This window comes from Euleptes europaea, chromosome 8 (assembly GCF_029931775.1).
Source record: "Euleptes europaea isolate rEulEur1 chromosome 8, rEulEur1.hap1, whole genome shotgun sequence".
NCBI lineage: Eukaryota > Metazoa > Chordata > Lepidosauria > Squamata > Sphaerodactylidae > Euleptes > Euleptes europaea.
In genome coordinates, this window is record NC_079319.1 from 29,152,419 (window position 1) to 29,174,855 (window position 22,437).

The 22,437-nt window shown below is 43.2% G+C and overlaps 1 protein-coding gene across 1 annotated transcript in view; it reads right to left on the reverse strand.

The window, feature by feature from the left end:
- Positions 1–517: 517 nt before the first annotated feature.
- NECAB1 (N-terminal EF-hand calcium binding protein 1) overlaps positions 518–22,437 on the reverse strand; it is a 59,372-nt gene continuing 37,452 nt past the window's right edge. The window contains exons 6-13 of the mRNA XM_056854393.1: positions 16,765–16,901; positions 15,199–15,311; positions 13,823–13,899; positions 9,041–9,094; positions 7,020–7,132; positions 3,951–4,025; positions 2,551–2,642; positions 518–543 (exon numbers count right to left, since the gene is read on the reverse strand). Coding sequence (XP_056710371.1) covers positions 518–543; positions 2,551–2,642; positions 3,951–4,025; positions 7,020–7,132; positions 9,041–9,094; positions 13,823–13,899; positions 15,199–15,311; positions 16,765–16,901 — 687 coding nt within the window. The remainder of the gene's footprint in view (positions 544–2,550; positions 2,643–3,950; positions 4,026–7,019; positions 7,133–9,040; positions 9,095–13,822; positions 13,900–15,198; positions 15,312–16,764; positions 16,902–22,437) is intronic.

Sequence of the window (22,437 nt, forward strand, 5' to 3'; positions counted from 1 at the left end):
CTGGCATGAACTTGTGCCAGCAAAAAGGCAAGCATAGCCCCATGAAACTATGGAGGAGTTTCACAGAGGGTTGTTTGCTTGTTTTTTAAACTTTTACCTGTATTTTCAGGCTGGCAAACGGCTCAGGAGGCAGCATGGCTGTGCCATCCCCGCATCCAACCCAACTAACTCCCCGCTCAGGATTGCACTGTTAGAGCCACCCTTCCACTAAGGAAGAGTCTCTGGAAGAGGAAGCTGCTCACTTTATAATGAGAATATTTAAACCCAACCCACTTAAAAACACAAATACAATTAGAATTAATAATCATATGAATAAAATTAACAAAGATCAGTCCACATCATAACATCATTCCCTAAAATAGCAGTAATGAGGAGATGTTGAAAACTTACACAACTTTACCCAATAATCAAGTGGAAGCTTGTGTCTGTGCTTAATCTGTTAGCTGTAGAGACTACGATGACTGTATAGGATGCCAATTTAGAGTAATGTTGCAGCATCTGCAGACCACAGAAGTTTCTAGTTGTTCAGGACACACCAGGAAGCTGAAAAAAAAGTATACATGATTATTCTGTTCAATAACAGTTTTCCCTTGTTCTAGCTACTTTTCTTGTTGAGCCTCTGAATTGCTGGACGCTCCGGGGCCACCTTGCTCTAAGCAGATAACTTATTTGGCTATTAGCCCAAAGATGCAAGGCAATCACAATGTTACCGAAACACATAGACTATAAGGCATAAGACTATAAAACCCAGAAAACAGGGTTAAAGTATTTTATAGCAAAGCTTCTTAAACTGGCCATTTATGCATGCGAGGTTTTGCCTTGGACTTGCCGCTCTTTAGATTTACATTTTCCCCATCCAAATTCTCAAAACTGAACAATAAGCCCCCATGCAGAGTTTTGAGGATTCAGATGGGGAAAATGTGGGTCTAGAGAGCAGCAAATCCAAGGAAAAACGTCCAATGCATAAATGGCCTGTGGGTCACGACCCCATATGGGGTCGCCTAACTGAATGTGGGGGTCGTGAAAAATTCGGCAACAGTATGCAAATTAGTATGCAAATGTGCTTTCATCTAATAAATGGTAAAATTATTTGCATACCAAAGAATTGTTTTAAAATAAATTTATTTACAATTTATTATCAGTAAAAGTTTGATTTGTATATCTATTTTATATACCTATGTACCTGGGGTTGTGTAAAAATTTCTTGGGCGAAAAGGGGTCACAAGAGAAATTTTTTTAAGAAGCTCTGCTTTATATCACATCTTTCCCCCATTCTCACTTTGACCTCTTTCTCTAAAAGTCACCCTAAACATGAAGTTTGCATAAAGGCTAAGTTGTTAAACAAGCCGGAGATGACAGCCTGTGCAATATTTTAACTGTTGACGTAAAGAAATGAAAGTGGAAAGGGAGTAGCAACCAAGTTGTTGTTTTTTGAGGACTTGTAAGTGCCTTGACTCAAACAGATTTTTTCAATCCTATAATTGGTTTAGGAGTCACACTAATTTGCAAAGGCAGGGCAAAAATGATAACTTTTCCATTTTTAAAAGAAGTATTCATGTTTTTAATAGGTCCCTGAGGCTTTGCAAGTCAAGATGTGAGTTAAGTAATGTTGTTGTCATGGTTACATACCGAGTCAGCTGCTTGGTAGAGAGGGTTTCAAGACACCTTCACTCCCGACTACATTTAACTTTATTTAATATTTATACTTCAGTGTATTGAAGATGGGTACTTTTAATATAATATGAAATCCTATTTTTCTTGGCCTTGTTAATAAGGCCTGAGCAGCAGCAAGCAATTTGCAAAATTCAGGCAGTTGACAGTATAGCATTTAAATTTAATCTTAAGCAGGTGAAACCTAACACTTGAGAAATCCATCAGTAAGTCCCTGTTTGGCCTGTTATGGCTTCTGATTTTTTTAAAGGGATACTTGACTACTAGAGATCTAGATATTTTTTCGAGCTGCTACAATTGTTGTGGGGTGGAAGAGGTTTGCCTTCCTCTGCATTCTCCTCTTGTTCCGCAAAATACAAGTGACATTTTTCATATTTTTTTCCTGTTCTGTTCATGCATTAAGTCCTGAGGAGCATGAAAATGGTTATGGCTTACTCTGTCCTTTAGTCAGGATTCTTGTTTGTACTGGTTTTGGAGCCGGCTGCATTTTAGCATTTCAATGTGAAATTACAAAAGCTTCAGGAAAGGGCATAATATTATCTTTTACTGAAGTCAGTTGGTGGCAAAACACCCAATGAGCTGGAATAGAATTGCATTCACATTCTGTTAAGTCATCAGCATCATTGTGGCCAGTTATTGTGAAGATAAAGTATCTTTTGCCAAGCAGAGCTATAGAAAAGGTTGTTTGAATTCACTGTTTTTATAGAAAGGTATTGCCTGTGGAAAACTAAATGTCAAGATTGTTTTAAAAAGAGGGGACCTCCCCCCACAAAAAAAAGGGGTCTCACTTTGCTGCCCCTGGAAGGAGATGCAAGCAGAAGGAAGGAGAGAATTAGTAAGAGGGAAATTATTTGTAAAGCTTTAAAAATACGATATTACCAGGCACTAGCATAGTTGTAATGTGTTCTGGCGTTTCCAGGCAGTCCACATTACTCCTTTGGAATGTCTTGTTGTAGTTCATCTGGAGGTGGCTGTATAAACAAGAGAGATGTTAATGATTAGCCATCTGCCTTCCTCTATATCACTGGTTCCCAACCGGGGGTTCGTGGACCCCCAGGGGTCCGCGAGAACTAAATTAAGGTCCGCGAAACAAAGTTATAAACCCATAATAAATTAATATTTTCAATTAAAAGTTCTCTATTATAAAATATATATATTCAAATATTATTCTAAGTTTATTGTTTAACTAACAGTTACGTCAGGAAAGAAAATTCCAAGACCACAGTTACACAGCCCGGACAACCTACAAGAACCAATGAACTCTGACCGTGAAAGCCTTCGACAATATCTAGAATTTTTATTTTAAACCTTGGGGTCCCTGCACCGAACAAAAAAGTCCTAGTGGTCCCTGGTCAAAAAAAGGTTGGGAACCACTGCTCTATATCAATTCATATATAAAAAATAATTCAGTTCTCATCATAGCATGTGTCTAGGCAAAATATTTACTACTGAGTTTACTGTGGCTAGTGACAATAACCCAATTCAGTCCATGTGCAAGCACCTCAAAAACCCAGATGTCCGCTGGCTGGGCAGCACGGATGCAGAGGTGCTGCTGAAGAGAATGGTGCCTCCAGGCAGGAGGGCTGTGACTTTCACTAAGTGCCTCTTTTTCAAGTTGGATTACAAATGCAATGGGTTGTGTTGGGGGTGGGTCACTGATGATTGTGCCGTGTGTGTGTGTGTGGTCATCAGTAAATAGGGTTGCCAACCTTCAGGTGGTGGCTAGAGATCTCCCGCTGTTGCAACTGAACTCCAGATAACAGAGATCAGTTTACCTGGAGAAAATGGCCACTTTGGAAGATGGACTCTGTGGCATTATACCCCACTGAAGTCCCTCCCCTCCCAAATCCTGCCTTCCCCAGGCCCCACCCCCAAAATTCCAGATATTTCCCAATCGAGCTGGCAACCCTGTCAGTAAATGTTACCTCAACAAACAAAAACATTTCTTAAAGGATTGCCATATGTTGTTAAAACAAGTGTTCAGTGTATTGATACATCAGTCCTTGTATTTCTCAGATCTATTAGTATCAGCAATGTAACTAACATGTCGGGTCATTACTGTGCAGAAAAATATAATGTGGGCCACTAACTAATACAAACCAAATGGCAATGTTTTGCTTATACTTAACGTTTATCCTTTTCATTGGAAGATACAATTCAATGTCTGTGTTGGATAATCAGCTTTCATTTCTAGTTAAATAGTTGAGAGAGGCTGGGATTTGGTATTTCTAAAGATTTATAACTGTCAACGGTCAGAAATAACACTAGTAATCATATACCTGTTCCAGGCATTGTTTTTCCAGAATTCATAAATGATGAAGCGGGACTCATTTGCGAGCTTCTGAATGGAAACACTAAGGAAGTGAGGACAGAATTGATTCAACAATTTTATTGTAAAACACTTCAAAGTTATTTTTCAAATACCCAGGACTAACTAAAGATGTTGCATGGGACATACATGTATAAATAAATTCAAGTTGTAGAAATGAATTTATTTTGCTCCCTAATTGAGACAGTAGCTGAACCACAATAAGTTTGTTGCTGTGCTCTCTCCCATTGCTTCTCTCCCTTTCTTTGGTGCATGGAGCATGATTGAACACTTCCTGTATTGATTCAAGGTGTCTGAATGTACTAATGCTGGCTGCACCAGACTAAGTGTAGTGCCAGCATGGTGTAGTGGTTAAGAGTGACGGACTCTAATCTGGAGAACCAGGTTTGATTCCCCACTCCTCCACGTGAAGTCTGCTGGGTAATCTTGGGCAAGTCACAGTTCTCTCTGAACTCTCTCAGTCCCACCTACCTCACAAGGTGTCTGTTGTGAGGAAGGGAAAGAAAAGCAATTGTAAGCCACTTTGAGACTCCTTATGAGTAGAGAAAAGCGGGGTATAAAAACCAACTCTTGTTCTTCTAAGTGAGAGGGCTGCATGACAGCCCAGCAACAAACTGTGTGCCCAGTTGGGAGTTTAAATTGCAGCTTGGTGTGATCACTGAATGCAGTCAATTTAAAAAGATGAAATCCTGCTGATCAGGCACTTACAGGAAAAGAGGCAGCTTCCTCAGTAGCCAACTGGCAGGATTTCAAGTTTTTTTTGTCAAGCATGCACCTGGATTTTAGAAGAGATTGAAATGTACAATAGATGCTGACCATGTAGTTCTTCAGCCAGCTAAGGATACATGCAAGAAAGTTTGCATCCATGTGCACAGTGCCCATCGCTGGACTGGATTGCATAAAGATTAGGAAAGCAGACACAAGAATCTTCCTAAATCTGAAAGGAACCAGTAGGTGGCCCCACAGACATACAGAAAAGAGCATGCCAAACAAGAACATTGTGTGTGTGTGTGGGGGGGGGGCGGTTGGCTCATCAAGTTAGTTTGCATTTATGTCAGACTTCCTCATGACACCAATAATTAATCACTCCTAATAAAACCATTGACTTGCTGAACATCTGCATGGGTAGTGCATGGTGGCTTTGTTTATTGTACATCAGTAGCATCCCAGAGATTGCAAGAATTTTCTTTCTTTCCTCGGCTAAAGGCGGTTTGAGCTGGACAAGCCAATTACAAATAAGGACCATCAGTGAGGAGAGAAAGAGTACCATTCCAGTACGCCCATTTATTCTCAAGAAAGTGGAAGCAGCACTTTTATTGACTTACCTCCACAGTTACTTTATCCCAAATCAGATTCTTTGGCTGCTTGCTCTGAAGCTACTTATAAGAAATGACTCCTTCAATTCACCAGTTGCCCTAACATGATGGACAGTATTACCTAGTATGTGGATAGTTAAAAACATTATTTACTCTTATGTTCTAATGAATTTACTTGGCCATTTATGTAGGTTGGGATGTTGAAGAATGGGTTGATTCTCATCTTGTTCTCATTCTGTAGCACTATTTTGCTGGTACATAGCAAACAAAAAGCAACATTTGTTCATCGTCGTGTCTTCAGTGCAGGCGGGGACATATTTCCCCTCCCAATGTTTCTCTGCACCTACAATCCTTTCTGGCCACAGATGCCTGTTTAGGCCCAAGTAGGTTGTCAACCTCCAGGTACTAGCTGGATATTTCCCACTATTACAAGTGATCTTCAGCCGATAGAGATCAATTCACCTGGAGAAAATGGCAGCTTTGGCAATTTGACTCGATGGCATTTAAGTCCCTCCCCAAACCCCACCCTCCTCAGGCTCCACCGCCAAAATTTCCAGGTATTTCCCAACCTGGAGCTGGCAACCCTAAGCCCAAGGGACTGATTAGACAAAGCCGAACAGCTTCCCGGAGTTAGTGAGCACAACTTATCACCTAGTTTATATATCCCTCTCTCACCATTAACTGCACATTTGCAGCCTAAAAAACAAACACAGACATGGTAATTGTTCTGAAGTGGATGGCTTTGCAGCAGCAATAATAAAAAGTGAAACTGAGTATTGCCCTTGATGCCAGGGCAGAGATGAGACCAAAATCAATAGATCCTCATACTCTCATAGCTAGACTACATTTCTAACTGCCTTTTGATATTACAGAAGACCATAATACATGAATGGTTTCTGAATAACTTGGATTATTTTTAATAAACATTGCTGTTTTCAAGTTCTTAATAGTAGAAAAAACTTAAACTGTTAAAATACTGATTTCTTAACCTGCCCAGGCTTGTGTTCCACATATCATTAATGTCCAAAGATAATGCTAAATATTTGTCAGCCCCAACCCTAAAATGGTCACACGTTCCATTGAAAAATAAAGGGCAAAGTTGGGCATTACTAAGTTAATCACTAGTTAAATTCATGGAACTTAAGGATAATTAACTCTGTCCTTATGTGAGGAGCACACACATGGCACAACACCCAGGATGCTCCCTTATACTGAATCAGACCATCCGTCCATTACAGTTAATACTGTCTACTCGCAACAGCTATCCCGGATCTCTGTTAGAGGTCTTTTCACATCCTTTAAACTGGAGATGCTAACGATTGAACCTGGGACCTTCTGAGCCACAGCCCCTCTCCCAGAGAAGGTCCACGGCATTTCCTCATTTCAGTCGACTTAGAACAAAATATTGTTTTGCAATTGTTAATCAGTTCAGAAATCTGCCTTTCTGTTTCTCATACCTGAATAACAACAGCAGGATAGGAGCTGGGGAGGACTTTAAGTGTCCCATGTAAATTCAGGGTGAAAACGCATGGTCACTTTAGCCTCCTTTATTCCCTGTTTCAGCCAGGATTGAACGCATGCATTTCGCCGAACATGCATTCAATCCTGGCTGAAACAGAATAAAGGAGGCCAAAGCAACCATGCGTTTTCGCCCTCAGTCTTCCATGTTTTTATCCATTGAGGGTAATGAATGTGATACTCACTGCAGGCATCCATCCTGGGATGAGGCTGTGTCCACATACTGCTTCAGAGAAAAGCGGAACTGCTCTAGTTCTTCCGCCATCACCGTCATCTGACGTTGAACTATCATTATGTGCTGACAAAAAAGCAAGACAGTGCAATTAGACACACAACAAAAAGGATCCCCAAGGACTCCTGGGGCAGGAGAAATCCCATTTTTTTCTGCCAAAGCCGGCTTCTTCCCTTCTTCTGTTTTCTGCCTGCCCACCTACCCAGTCGCCTGTCTTTCCCCCTCCCTCCCAAACTTGCCTAGTAGCCAGTTTTCTTCTCTACCCCTCAACCTGCCCAGCTGCCTAGTTTCCCCCTCAAGTCATCCTGTTCCTTCCTTCTTCCCAGTTGCCTGTTTTCTGCCTTCCCTCCCAATCATGTTTTTCTTTCCCCAATCACATTTTATGTTAATCTCCCCAGTTTGCCCAACCACCCATTTCCTTCCCCTTCCGCTGCCAACCCAATCAGTTGATTTCCCCTCACACACACACACACACACACACACACACAGACACTGGCCATTCCTTACCTTGGTAACACAAGAATTTGCCCAGATTGTTATATGATGGCAGCACAAGCTCAGTCATTGGTAGCTACCTTTTTTCTCAAATTTTTAAAACTTTAAAAAATGTGCAAACCTGCAGATTACCCTTAGTTTGGGCTGAAAGATGCACTATTTGTGGATCTTTTGATCCACTGGATTTTTGGGGGAGGCCACCCATTGCTGTTACACACAGTGTCATCATACTCCTGCCATCAAATCAATTTTCTTTCTGGAAAACGGAGTCGTTGACATATTTGTTTCTATAAATTATTGCCATTTCTTTTACCATCAGTGTTATTTATTTTTATTATTTTATTCTTATATCTGACCCCTGGAGAGATTTTTTTTAATCCACATAATGAGGCCAGCTATGGCTAAAATGTAGGGTTCTTCAACCCAAAATTGCACTGATCATTGCAGCAATGGGAACAATCACAAGGAAGAGGAGGAGGAGGTGGGGAGGGGAAGAAAAGTGATGCTAGAACCAGCACAAGGGGGGAAGTGGAGGCCGATAAGGGAATGGGATTGTCATGTCTCTTTTTTTTAGTGACACAGTGCAAAATGACACACAGCCTATGTACAGTTCCATTTGGGAGACCTTCCTACATGTCAAAAAAGAGGGAAAGAACAAAGTGAAGAAAAACTATATTGTTTCCTAAGGGAGTATCAGTAGCAGCCTGAATAGCCCAGACTAGCCTGAAATCATCAGAGCTTGGAAGCTTAGTAGGGCCGGTACTTGGATGGAAGACCACCAAGGAAGACTGGGGCTGCTATGCAGAGGAAAGCAGGGGCAAACCACCTCTGCTCATCTATTGCCTTGAAAACTGTTGCCATTAGCTGGTTACGACTTGATGACACGCTTACTTTTTAAAAGAGTAGCAAAGCTAACTAGCCAAATCTGTGGCCACAGGTCAGTACGCATGGGCCTAACACCAGTCTTTTTTCTGCAAAATTTATGTGTTGATTGTGAAACAGAGCATTGACTTTCAATTGCATCAACACAACAGTTCTTCACCATTTGGAACATATGTAAATGTGAGCTTTAATAGATTTTGGCAAAGATGTGTATGCTTTTAAATAGAAATGGTCATGTCTTGATTTAAATCGTGTTCATATCCTTAGTGCTTAAAATTATTTCCGTAACAATATTTCAAAAAGTAACAATGAAACTAATTGTAGTAAAACATGGTTCTATAAGTTGGGGGACCCATATTTATGATCTGCAGCATTATCCTATGTATGTAGTCATGTGCACACAGAAGTAAACCCCACAGACTCAGTAGGACCTAACTCCCAAGTAAGGGTGTATACGAGTGCAGTCCTTGTTAGACCAGACCTGAGTGGATTTTCCAAAACTTTTCCAGCTGCTATGCTGTGGAAGGCAGATTTCATGCACAACTAAACTTCATAATTTACTTTCCTCAATTCATCATCTGGACAAAAAACACTTACAGATTTTGTGTTTCCTTCTGATACCTCTTCTTCCACTGGCACAAGCTTTAGATCCTGGTCAACAGGATGAACAGAAAATGCAAACAAGTACATCATGGATTAGCTATGAGCATTAAAATGATAGTGATTCTTTCAAAAAATTATTTTGCTGTGGCTCAGCATACTAAATGCAAGGACTGAAGTCTCCTTCATGGAATACATGTGTCACAGGAAAGGTGGTTTAGGTCCATTGTGTTCATATAATTCAAACTAGCCTTTATGTAAATGTCAAGAATGCATCAGCAATGATTAGATCCATGAGAAACCTAGTTGTAGGAGTATTTCTGCAGCCATGTAAGTTTGGAAAGGGAAAAATGTGAGAGATTGTACACTGAATGAAATACAGGCTTGTTCTTATTATTGGCCTAACTTTATTAATGAACAGCCCATTAAAGGCCTAATTTTCAAGCAAGTGGGTGAATTTAGATCAAAGAAAAACAGAGTTTCACTTACCTGTAACTGTTGTTCATCTGATGGTTCTTCTATGCAGGCACACATTGGGACTGCGCAGGCGCAGGCCAGCCACGGATAAGATTTGTCAGCTTCTAGCAAAATCCAAAGAGAGTGCTCCCCTCCCCTTGGGGCATGCAATCTCCTCGCCCATCGGTCACATGACCCAAGGAGGAGGGAGCACTCTTCCCTCCAGTTCTCCAACCTGCCGCCACGGAACCAACCACTGGTCTAGCGGAGAGGTCCCACAGCGGGGAAGGAGGGAGGGATGTGTGCCTACATAGAAGAACCATCAGATGAACAACAGTTACAGGTAAGTGAAACTCTGTTTTTCATCTGAATGGCTTCTATGCAGTCCCACATTGGGAGAATAGCGAGCTCGGTTACCCGGATGACGGGTGTGGGACAGACACCAAAACAATGACCACAAGACGGCGCGTCCCACTGCTGCCTCTCTAGATGAATCCACGTCGACAGCATAGTTCTTAATGAAAGTAGAAGGGGTCGATGACGACGACGCTGAGCAGATGTCTCAGAGGTCAATTCTAGACGGAAAGACGACGGAGGCAGCATAAGCTCTTGTGGAGTGCGCCAAGATCATGTCCAGGCCGTCCACGCATGCTCTCTCATAAGACGGGATCCCGAGATATGGGGTCGCCCCCTTTCCCTATTGGGATGAATGGGATCAGCCAATCCTGTGTGCATCTCAAGAGCGGCAAATCCAAGGCAAAACCTCCCGTGCTTAAATGGAATCGTATTGGATTATCCAGTCCTCCCAGTCCCTCCTGATGGAACAGAAGACATCCACAGTAAGACCCCTTTTGGGGCTTTAATCTATAATTTTTCTCCTGTGTGTGTGTGTGTGTGGGGGGAAAGCAGAGTCTGTGTGTGTGTGGGGAGGGAGCAGTTTCTGTGGGTGGGGGGGGAAGCCAAAGGGGTTTTTCGCCTGTTCTGTCTGGGGGTGTGTGCCCCCTCGAGTCTCTCTCTCCCTGGTTTGAGGGGGGTTTCAGTTGTGTCTCCTCAGGTTTTCCCTCATTCATAAGATCGGTTAGGTCTATTTTGATGCTTGCTCAAAAATTGTTTTCAAATTGTGACTTAAAGAATGCATTTGCCTGGTCCCGAGTCTGATGCAAAAGGGAAAATTCCACCCCCTCCTGCTCCTGATGCTTAGCTAGCATGCCTCTGTCCCTTTCCATGGTTTGCAAACTCCCAGGCGTCAGGTGTTGCTTTGCAAGGTTGTGTTGCTTTGCATGGTTTGCAAACTTCTTCTGTCCCTTTCCATGGTTTGCAAACTCCCAGGCGTCAGGTGTTGCTTTGTATGGTTGCAAACTTCTTCGCACCTGCCCCACCCTTGCTTCCCGCAGCTCAGCTGTTTGTCGGGGCTGGGAGCTTTGAGTGGGTGGCAAGCTCTGCTAATTGCAAATGCACATTAAGGAAGGGGGACCCCTTTTGGGGCCCATATCTCAGCCCCCGCTGATCCAATTTTTACAAAACATGGAGGTTATTGCAAGAAGGGTCCTTTGAAGCTACGCTGAAAGTTTGGGACCTCTACCCCCAAAAATGCCCCCCCCCCCCGGAGCCATGGAAAGGTGCAGTTGTGATTTTAATGGCTTTATTCTGCCAAATTTTCCCCCGAACTCCGGACCTCATGCCAAATTGCACGGACCCAAAGTGGGGGAGTTCAGACTTTGGCATTTCCCGAATCCGAATTTTACTGAATTTTTTTTTCAACAGCCCTATTGGGATCGAACTCAAGTCGTAAGCAGAGCTTGGACTGCAGAACTGCAGCCTACAAATCTGTGTCACAGGGCTCCTTTGGTATTATTACTATGATGTAATAAAGAGTAAGTGTGCCTCATCGACCAGGTAGAGACCCAAAAAAGGTCTCACTTGTGTCAATGAGTTTCCAAAAGGGGATGATGTGATGGACAGGAGGCTGTCCTGCCCCTGAAGGGAAAAACAGCCACTCGGCTGTGCCTATGGGAGGGCTGCTCCAGCATCCAATTACCTTTGGGGGGGATGGAATGCTGGAGGGGAGCACGGGAGGAGCTAGTTCAGATCTGCCTCAGGGAGAGAGCGGAGATAGCTCAGGTCTGCCTCAGCAAAAGCGCAGAGACCTTGAAGGATATCTGTGCCTGGTAGTGTGGCAGAGTGGTTTTGCTCTACCTTTGGGAGAGAACAGAGTACCTGATTGTTAGGCTTGTCTCTGGCAATGAGCAGACCTTGTGCCAGTGAGTCTGACTCTTGGGGAAGGGCAGGCTGTTGTGGATGTAACCCTGTGTGTGAGAGAGGATCCAACGTAGCAGCTGGTCAGTAGAAGCCTGTTTGTGCCTGAAAGCATTGAAGAAAATTTAAATTGCACTCTGAAGCCATAACTAGCTTCAATTTATGTGCCTCAGCTAGGTTTCTCCTCTGACTGCCTGAAGGCCTGCGCTGCTGATTCATTCTTTGAAATCAACCTGCAAATAAATAAATCTTCTGTGTTATTACAAATCCTGCCTCAGTGATCTCCGTATTTTACTTGTGCACCCAAAATCTACCTCATGGCAGCAAACCCGTTCTTATACACTTGCCACTTTAAGAACACCTGGTAATTGAGGGGAAGGTACATAGTTTAAAACCAACCTGGTCCCCCAAAATCAAAGGAGGCTATGCGAGTCCACCCAGTTGGCAGAAAAGGCCTGTCACTAAACCCTTCCAACTTAAGGAAACATCTACCTCTCCTGCCAATTTTAAAAATGCACCAAACAAAATGTGCCTCTCATAATTCTAACCAGGCTTGGTAACAGACAATCCCTGCAATTAAACATGAAGTAATTAGTTTCTTCCAGTGCCTCAGCTATAAAGCAGATAGCTGGTGTGACACTGCAGGCAAACTTTAAAAAAAAGAACCTGATATTCAGTGATATGCAAAGGCAATTGGAAGTGCGTGAATAAGGCATTAATGAACTAGGATTTGCTATGGTTCTGTAGCTGGAGGGTCATTGGCCTAAATTAATTCATTTGCAAGACCTTAACATTTTCAAACAAAGGGATTAAACCTAAATCCTGATCTTCTAAAACCGTTTCATTTATTAAAAAAACTCTTAATAAATCCAAGACCTTCTTTGGGTTTACTTTAGGAGGATGGATTCAGATGACTAATGAACAACGCATTCCTATTAACAATAATCTCTTTGACAGTGGAGCTTTGATCTTAATACCACCTATTATTCATGTAATAGATTTGGAGACCACCATGTGATGAAAGGCAATCAAAGTGTATTGGATACTTGGACTCGGCTGCAGGTAAAGAACAAGTGAAGTCAGCAGCTTCAGTGCAGTCAACTGGCAGAATTCGTCCTTAAACTTGCAGTGGGCAACCTCCAGGACCATCCTATATGCCCTGATGGATAGATCACTGATATTGAAATCGGTGACTGTCCCCTGGTTTAATTTTTTTTTAAACTGACCATCTTAGAGCTGTGTACTTAGTATTTCAAATCCAAAGCTTAGAGCAGCTTTTACGTCCCTACCCTTTCAATCAATGCCAAAGGCTGTATTGGCCGGGCGCTATTGTCGAATAATGAAAGATCAACGCTTTTGTATTTGTGGATCGCCTGCTCTGCAGGATTTACATCGCTATATGCTTGATTGCCTTCTGTATGTGGAACCTAGGGCTAAATTTTTTGCCAGGATGGTTTCTGGTTTAAATATTTGCTCCAGTGCTGAGAAATTAATGTTTTTGTTAACAGACTCTGATGGGTTTGTTTCCTATAAGACTTCCCTGTTTGCCTTGGCAGCAAAGAAAATAAGGTTCAACATAGCTGCTAAGAGAGCCGATCCTGTGAGCTGATTTTGATGGTTGATAGGTCTTACTGGTTTATTGGGATATCGCTGCAATTTTTAGTTAGCGTTGTTGTGCATTTTACTAACTTAGAATATTTTTCCTTTTATTATGTATATTTATAACTATCAGAGGTAATCACTGACATGTTTGTAATGGCCTATGGCTACATGCAAATAAAACTCATTCATTCATTCAGTTACCATCATACAAGGCAAACAGCCAGACTTCTCTGGAACTGTCCATGCTCTAAGGTGAGCCTAACTTCACGGGACATTGAAGTATAGAAAAAGGAAGCATGAATTGATCAGTGAACCATCCTTCCTTTGATGAAAAGAAACATAGGGATAGGGTCTGGTCTACTTATATTTATCATACACTGCTTGTCTCAGTCAGGGGTGGGAAGTGGGAACATTTAATAGAACCACTTGAGGTCTTTGTAGAGTACTAAAGGGCCCAGTACACACCTTCTGCTCCAGCCTGTCAATCAACTTCTGGAGCCTGTTTATCTGGGTCATCCACTGGTTGTCTTCTTCCAGCCACCCTTTGGGAGACATAAATAATGAAAGTGATAACACTGAAAGCTAGGATCATCTATTTATTTTGATGTGTACATTTCCATCTATGTGAGCTTTTAGCTGTGTTTAACACAGTCAGTGTTCTTCTCAGCATCACTAATGGAGCACATTTTTGTTCAGGAAGCACTTCCCGCCACTCAAACCGTCTTTATGAAGTGCATTTAGAAAATCTTAAACCTTTCTACTCGGCTGTAGTTTAGGGTCACTCTGATTTCTGTTTAATTGTGAGGACAAACTTTTATAAGGCCAGAAAAGTGATGCTGTTATGAGATTTTCCCACAGAACACTATTCTTGCTTCTTCAGGTACTTTTCAAAGCAATGCTAAAATGTCCCAAGCAGAAGCACAACAAGCATCTCTACAGTGTGTCCTGAGAGGGTTGTCCACTAAAATAACAATAAAAATCTAATCTTAATCCAGAAGGTTGTGTTCTTTTCTTTTCGAAAGATGAGTAATGTTTTATTTAAGAAACATCCCTGTAGGCAATTACTCTGATCTGAAGTATGATGGGATCTAAAGTATGTCAGAATGCACACCTAGAATAGGGTTGCCAACTTCCAGGTACTAGGTTGAGATCTTCCACCATTACAACTGATCTCCAGCTGACAGAGATCAGTTCACCTGGATAAAATGGCTACTTTGGCAATTGGACTCTATGGCATTAAATTAGCTCCCCTCCCCAAACCCCGCCCTCCTCAGGCTCCTCCCCAAAAACCTAATGTTGGTGGCGAAGAGGGACCTGGCAACCCTACTGATGTATCTTTTATATTGTATTAAAATTAACTTCCTGTTTAGGGTGGCCAAGTGCCCAGTGGTAACGGGTAAAATCCTGCCAATCCACCGGGCTGCCCACCAACCACCTGAGGGCCAGCGGGTATTGCGTGCCTGCCCATGTCACTTTCGGTTTTATTCGGAAGTGACCCGGACGCTCTAGCAACCTCCGCCGAAACTCTATGGAAACCACAGAGTTTCAGCTGAGATTGATAGAGCGTCCGCATCGCTTCTGAGTAAACCCGGAAGTGACATAGGCGCGGTGCACGTGTCGCACTCGTGCATTGCGCAGGACGCGAGAGGCAGTTGCATGCATCGTGTGCTGCTGAAGAGCTCCCGCCAGTGGAGCAAAGGGACCTGGTAATCCTATTCCTGTTTCACTTTATGTGTCATGTTCTTGTAGGCTGCAATTTAAAGAAACTCACTTGTTTTTCATTTGCAGATTTTGAAACAATGCAAAGTAAAACATGCAATTCATCTCTTATACAATGTTACCTGAGTTAAAAAGTGGGCTGACTGGGGAAAAACTGTTGTTCCTCTGGAGTCTTCGACTCGAACGTCTTCCTGGTTGCTGAACTGTGAGCACCTCTGGCTTAGCTGGCACTTGTCTTGAAAAAAAATGTACATCTCTTTATTCTGATTTCTGATTTCAGCCCAGTCGTGCCTTGGCTGAGCTATTGCAAATCTAAGCATGTTCACAAATATTCTAACTATTCAACTGCACCTGTGTAGAATACTTAAATTAAAAAGGTGTTTGTATTGGTAAACACAGAATAATGAATGAAATAAAAATGCAAGCAAGTAAAAAAATAAATCAAAAGACAAATACGATTAATTTCTGTAGTCTGGCTTTGCATTCACTATAGTTTCTAGAGTCAGCATTTAAGACTGTAAAACACATGAGGCTAAGAATCAGTATTCATATACTTAAAGGTGAATTTGAAAGTGCAATTGACAAATTTTCCTTGGATGAGAGAGCTTTGACTACTACTCTTGCCTAATGGGAGCTGGGACTTAGCATTACTTACATATTTTGGACCAGTCAACGGAAGTTAGCTTTGAAGTTGGCCCTTCCCAGTGTGTTGCTAATAAATAGACAAATTAGACACACAAGAAATTATCTAACAAAACATAGGTGTTACTTTTAAGATTGCTCCTTATTAGGCACTTTGTTATGTGGAAGGAAGTGTAAGGTTATTGAAAAAAAAGGGGTTATGAGACAAGTCTCAGGTCTCTTCTGGAAGGAAACTTTGTCTTATGGAAAGCTCAGACCGAATTTTAATTAAAAATTAGCCTCAGTCAGTGATAGTGGCTCTGGAGCCACAAGTGGTTCCCAATGTGGCACCTGTCCCATGTTTCAGAATAATTTAATCATTGCTACAAGATAAAACTTTTAAAAGCACAACACAGCTTTCTCATGATGATTATGTCAAGGTTGTGCAGAGGTAAGTGTGAAAATCTGGTCCTGAGGCCGGATCAACATATGCAGCCCAATAAGGTGGTGAAATGGGGGGGGGGGGTAGCATTCAATGGTAGTCTACCCCCCCCCTTTTTAAAGCTCTCAGTAGTGGGGAAAGATTGGAGGGAAGGCAGCATGATGTAGCCCAATCTTGCCAGATCTCAGAAGCTAAGCAGTGTCAGCCCTGGTTAGTTTTTGGATGGGAGACCACCAAGCATAACAGGGTTGCTACGCAGAGGAAGGCAATGGCAAACCACTTCTGTTAGTCTCTTGCCTCGTAACAAATAAACAACAACTTGACGGCACTTTACACACACACAGTGGGGAAAGATAACCCGAGATGCTCTGAGGCACTCTGGTAATTAAAAGGTTATATATTATTGTTCATGCACTTTTGGGGTGGTACACAGGAGTCATGGGACTCTTTTGGTAGATGGGAATTGCAGATGAAGCTCTCCATGATCCACAGAGTGAGTACCACTGCTCTACATGTAATAAATTATTTTTTTTAAGTCACCAGGCCATATAAACTTTGTACCATACATCAGTCGACTCAGAACCACTCTGATATCCTATCATCATGAGAAAATAATCTCTCTCACTTTTCTTGACGGGTTTGCTCCTCGGTAGTTTCCATGGCACACTCCAGGGAGTTGTGGAGAGACTGGAGCTGATTCAGTGTTTCTTTCAGCAAAAAGCGAGTCACGAACTGTTCCAACTTAGAAGCCTCCTGATAATTCTAAGAGGGAAAGAGACACCAAGTGGACAGAAGAAACATCTGATTTCACAACCATGCCATTTTCTCCCAAAGAGCAGCTGACACAACCCCTAAATATACACTCTCATAGTAAGACACATGTTCTGTGATTAGGGCTGCCAACCTCCAGGTACTAGCTGGAGATCTCCTGCTATTACAACTGATCTCCAGCCAACAGCGATCAGTTCAATTGGAGAAAATGGCCACTTTGGCAACTGGACTCTATGGCATTGAAGTCCCTCCCCTCCCCAAACCTCGCCCTCCTCAGACTCTGCCCAAAAAATCTCCCGCCGATGGCAAAGAGGGACCTGGCAACCCTAACTGTGATTCTAATTCTACTTCTGCTGTATTATTCCACAATTCAAGCAGGTATTTTTTTTTGGGGGGGGGGGATAAGTCTGTAAATTTCTAACCTGTGTGCCACATGACAGTTGCTAATATTGGAATCCAGGTTTTCCTGATCCTAGTAAAATACTCTGCTATACTACACAGGCTCATTACACTGTATATCTATAATTCACTGCTTTGACCTCACCTCCTGCCAGTCAGCCTCTACTCAAAGAATGAAATACTACTCTACCTCTGACATCAGAAACCACAACATTCAGAAACCAGTGGGGGAACATTTTAACCTTCCAGGACATTCAGTCGCTGATTTAAGAATGGCAGTTCTCTTACAAAGGGATATCAAAGGGAGATTAGAAAGAGAGACTGCTGAATTACAACTAATAATGAAACTCAAGACTATGCATTCTCCTGGACTGAATTGAGATCTGAGATTCCTGTCTCATTACCAATGCTAATATCTCCACGCCTACTACCCCTCTGCATATCACACCTAATCCAATCATGCTTGCTAATGTCATTTACTTGCTTTTGACATTTACATTGCCATTGTGTGTCTGACTGCCCATTCCTGAGCTGGCGGCGTGTGGAGTTGGCGGGGAAGAGGCGCAGTCGCGCCTCCTCCTAAGCCATTTCTCACATGCCGCAAGAACGGGAAAAAAAAGCCTGAAAAGGCTTTTTGTTTTGTTTTCAACGGGGCTAAAAGGCCCACTGAAAACAGCGAGGCCTCGCCTGCTAAAAAGCAGGCGCAGCACTGCCATTCACGGCGCCGGCGTAATAGGCCAAACAGGGATAGGAAGCCGCCTAACCGGCGGCTCCTCCCCCCGCCCCGCCACAGGAACACCCTCCTGTGCCGGCGCAACCATTGTACACCGTGGCCTGCACCACGGAGAGGCCGCGCCGGTGGAGGGGTGAGGTGTGGCTCCGCGACGCTTGGGCGCCGGCAGAGCCACCCTCCCCACCAGCGTAAGTGCGTGTAATCACACGATGGCGGGGGAGGTCACGCCGCCTCCTGAGGGGATTCACACACACCCTCAGGAATGCATGGTAATTCACTCTTCTCTACTTAAGGATAGATGGACTCACATTCTAGCTGTATCTGAAGAAGTGAGCAATGATTCACAAAAACTCATACCCTGCCAGAAATGTTGTTAAGTATTTAAGGTGCTACTGGACTCTTGTTGTCTTCTGTATTGTAAGTGATTAAATGTCCCACCTCATGACCTGGCAGTCAGAGGCCAGCACAGAGTTTTCTTGGGACATCAGAGGCTGCCCAGCCATGCCAAATCCTGACGCCTTCCCTGCTGGGGAAGGAGGCATGTGAGCATGAACAAGAGACAGTAGCAGGTAGTCTTGTTATAAAGGGTGGCATCACCAAGACCCTGTTGGAGGGGAGGCAAATTATAAATCTGAAATTATTTGGGGATCCTAGCTTCAGAAACCTTCTTCCATGCCATAAACATCATTGTTACCAGAGTGCCATGTATCAAATATATTTTTCTAAGCAGCATGCCATTCACCCTGTTCTCTCCCCTGCTTTATGATTATGATCAAACAGTTGTTGCTATTCCAGATGTGAGGCCACCCACGAATCATCCATGTTAACTATGTACCTGACGGTATTAAAGACATTGCCTGAATTTATTTTGCATTCATGAGCATTAATCAAGCCTGCCATATGCCAGTCCAAACAGCTGCTATTTCTACAGCAAAGAAAAAATCCTGGCAGGATAGATTGTCTGGCTCCACTTGGAGGTTGACACCAGCTGGGTGTGAAAGCATTTGCAAGGGCCTTGTTGGAAATGACAGGACTCATTTGTACCAGTAAGGCTAATTTCGCCTCCCCCTAAATTATTTGACATGCTTGCCCTAATTGGATTAAAGCTGCTATGTCTGGCGGACCCAATTTCATTGCTGGAAGCTTTGATTCTCGGTGACACTAGGTTAGAACAATCCGTTACAATGGCGTCACGATGGGCAATTGAATTCAGTATCACCGGAAGACATCTAGCAGGTTGACACCTTCATCTCTGACTCACAGCGTTCTTGGAAACGGGGGCATGAAATATTGGCAACGGCATTATCAGAAGACCTGCCTTGCTGCTGTCCGTTAAATGACACAAAAACAGCTTCGCAAAGATGAATGATCAAAGAGTGTTCAAATTCTATCAACATTACAGATGTCTCTCAGGAATGGAGGTTCTGAAGATGTTGTCTGGGGACATACTAGTAGACCCGAGAGAGCATTTGCTAAGGTTTCTCCCCACACACACATACATCCGAAAGACTCACGTGATCAATTTAAAAAAAATCATCTTCAGGCAAATAATTCCATCCAGTTACAGAGGATCACTAATAAAATATCACACATAAAAGAACATAGAAGAGCGGGGCCGGGGAGGGCGGGGGTCAAAGGGTAATGAGAGATGTGCAGGGATGGGGAGAAGACTATGTTTACTCCCATCCCCTTCTTGGAAGGAAAGATGGGATAAAAATATAAGGAATAAAAATAAATATCACTGGTTAATTTCTGTTCTGGTTTTTTGTTCCAAGACCATTGAGGCAACAGCTGTCTCATATGCTTCTCTTTCTGGGCATTCTGATCCTGGGTACAGAATTAAGAGAGCATAACAGAGAAGCAAATGATGGTATTGTGGCTGCTTTTTATAAAGGCCTTGCAGATATGCACATAATTGCATTGTTCCAGAGGGGTAATATTTCCAGTTCGGATAAACAGAGAAACAGTAGAAGATGTATTTTGATTATTATTGACAAAAAAAGAGAGTGCAGTTATATAGAAAACTTTGTGTGTGCTTCTATATTAAAAGCTGTAGGTATTGATTTAATGCGGGAGCATTATTCCTTGTTAGCTGCAAAATCTAAGCGCTGGCTTCATCGGCCTCCATGGGTGTAAAACGTGGGCAAGAAATCAAAGGAAGCCCCAGGAGTTCTTGCTACACCATCACCATCATCCATTCAGTACACAAAAGAAAACATCCGCAGATTGCTTGCCTCCCAGCTCCTGTCCTTGATATTTCTTTCATTAGTCTTGCAGGTTTTGGCCTTTGGGCCATCATGTTTATAAATATATTAAATACCAAACATTGCACAGACGCACTATTCCACAGTTGCTACGAAATGATTAAAATTTAAAATACCTGTTGCAGTATTTGGGAAGATAAGATGTGACTTTCTTAGGGTTGCCAGGTCCCTCTTCGCTGCTGGCGGGAGGTTTTTGGGGCAAAGCCTGAGGAGGATGGGGTTTGGAGAGGAGAGGGACTTCAATGCCATAAAGTCCAATTGCCAAAGCGGCCATTTTCTCCAGGTGAACTGATCGCTATCAGCTGGAGAAAAGTTGTAAGCAGGAGATCTCCAGCCACCTCCTGGAGGTTGGCAACCTTAGACTTTCTACTTGATTTGCTGGAAAAATTGGTCTTTTATGAAGTCTAGAGGTGATCTGTCAACCAGGTAGTACAAAGGGACTGATCCATTTATTGATTTCCAAAAAATATATCTAGTATGGCCGAACTACCCCAGACATATTGACCTAGTTCATAAGTCGCACAAGCAGAATCATGCTAGATCAGTGATCCCCAATGTGGTGACTATGGTGTGGTGCTTCAGCTGACACCTTTTCCGGTGCCTGCCGAGTGTTTTTAGGAAGTGGGTGGGGCCAGGTAGGGCTTTTGTCCAGCAGGGCTTCTGATTGACTACTGGAGATTTGACTGGCTATGGACATTTTTTTAAATGTTGCTTTGGCAGCAGCTGCCACTGTAGCACAAAGATCTGCACTGTGTTGCTGAAGTTACTTTTTTGCAATCACTTTGTGGCTGGCTCCATCTCCTGTGGCAGCCATTTTTGGGAGCCATTTCGTTGTGGTGCCCACCATGCTTTTACATCAGTGGAATGGCAATTTAGGATCTAATCCCTTACTTGGCCCTAAAATGTAGCTGTGCCCAACATGGTAAGGTTGCCTCTTCGCCACCGGCGGGAGGTTTTTGGGGCAGAGCCTCAAGACAGCGGGGTTTGGGGAGGGGAGGGACCTCAATGCCATAGAGTCCAATTGCCAAAGTGGCCATTTTCTCCTGGTGAACTGGTCTCTATCGGCTGGAGATCAGTAGCACTAGCGGGAGATCTCCAGCTAGTACCTGGCGGTTGGCAACTGTAGGCTATGGTGCTAGAGAAGCACACAAACATCATTTCCCTACAATACTGGGACATATCCAAGGAGGTCCCAGGTTCAGTCCCTGGCATATGCAGTTTGCAAAGGGATATCTAGCAGCAACAACGGGAGAACTCTTCGCCTCAACTATCAGACAACCACTGCTAATCAGAGTAGATAATGCTTAGGTTAGACTAGTGCTGTGACTTGTTTTCAGCCGCTTCATGCATCCATTTTCATATGGGAAGGGTGATGGCTCAGCTCAGTAGTGCTTGCTTTTCATGCAGGACATCCCAGGTTTAATCTCTGGCATCTCTGGCTTAAAATGGGATACTAGTAGTAAGGATGGGAAAGTTCACAGTCTGAGAGGTCCTGGAGAGTTGCTGCTAGGCAAACTGGACAGTACTAATATGTGTGTGTTAAGTGCCGTCAAGTCGCTTCCGACTCATGGCGACCATAAGAATCAATGTCCTCCAAAATGTCCTCTCCTTAACAGCTTTGCTCAGCTTTTGCAAATTGAGGGCTGTGGCTTCCTTTATTGAGTCAATCCATCTCTTGTTGGGTCTTCTTCTTTTCCTGCTGCACTCAACTTTTCCTAGCATGATGGTCTTTTCCAGTGACTCTTGTCTTCTCATAATGTAACCAAAATACGATAGCTTCAGTTTAGTCCTTTTAGCTTCTAGGGTCAGTTCAGGCTTGATTTGATCTATAACCCACTGATTTGTTTTTTTTTGGTCAACCATGGTATCCGTAACACTCTCCTCCAACACCACATTTCAAAGGAATCTGGTGTCATGAGTCAGCCTGCAGAGACCTCCTCTGATGAAGAGGAAATAGACGCCAGAACAGAGGGACATCCTCAGGCAGAAGTCCCACAGGAACAACCACAGGGCCTACAGCCTGCCAGAGTGGAGGATCAGCCAAAGTCAGGAGATGACTCACCATGCCTGCAGCCTGCCAGCTCAAGGACTCCAGTTGGACCTGACACCTTGCAACATGCAGTGTCTCCAG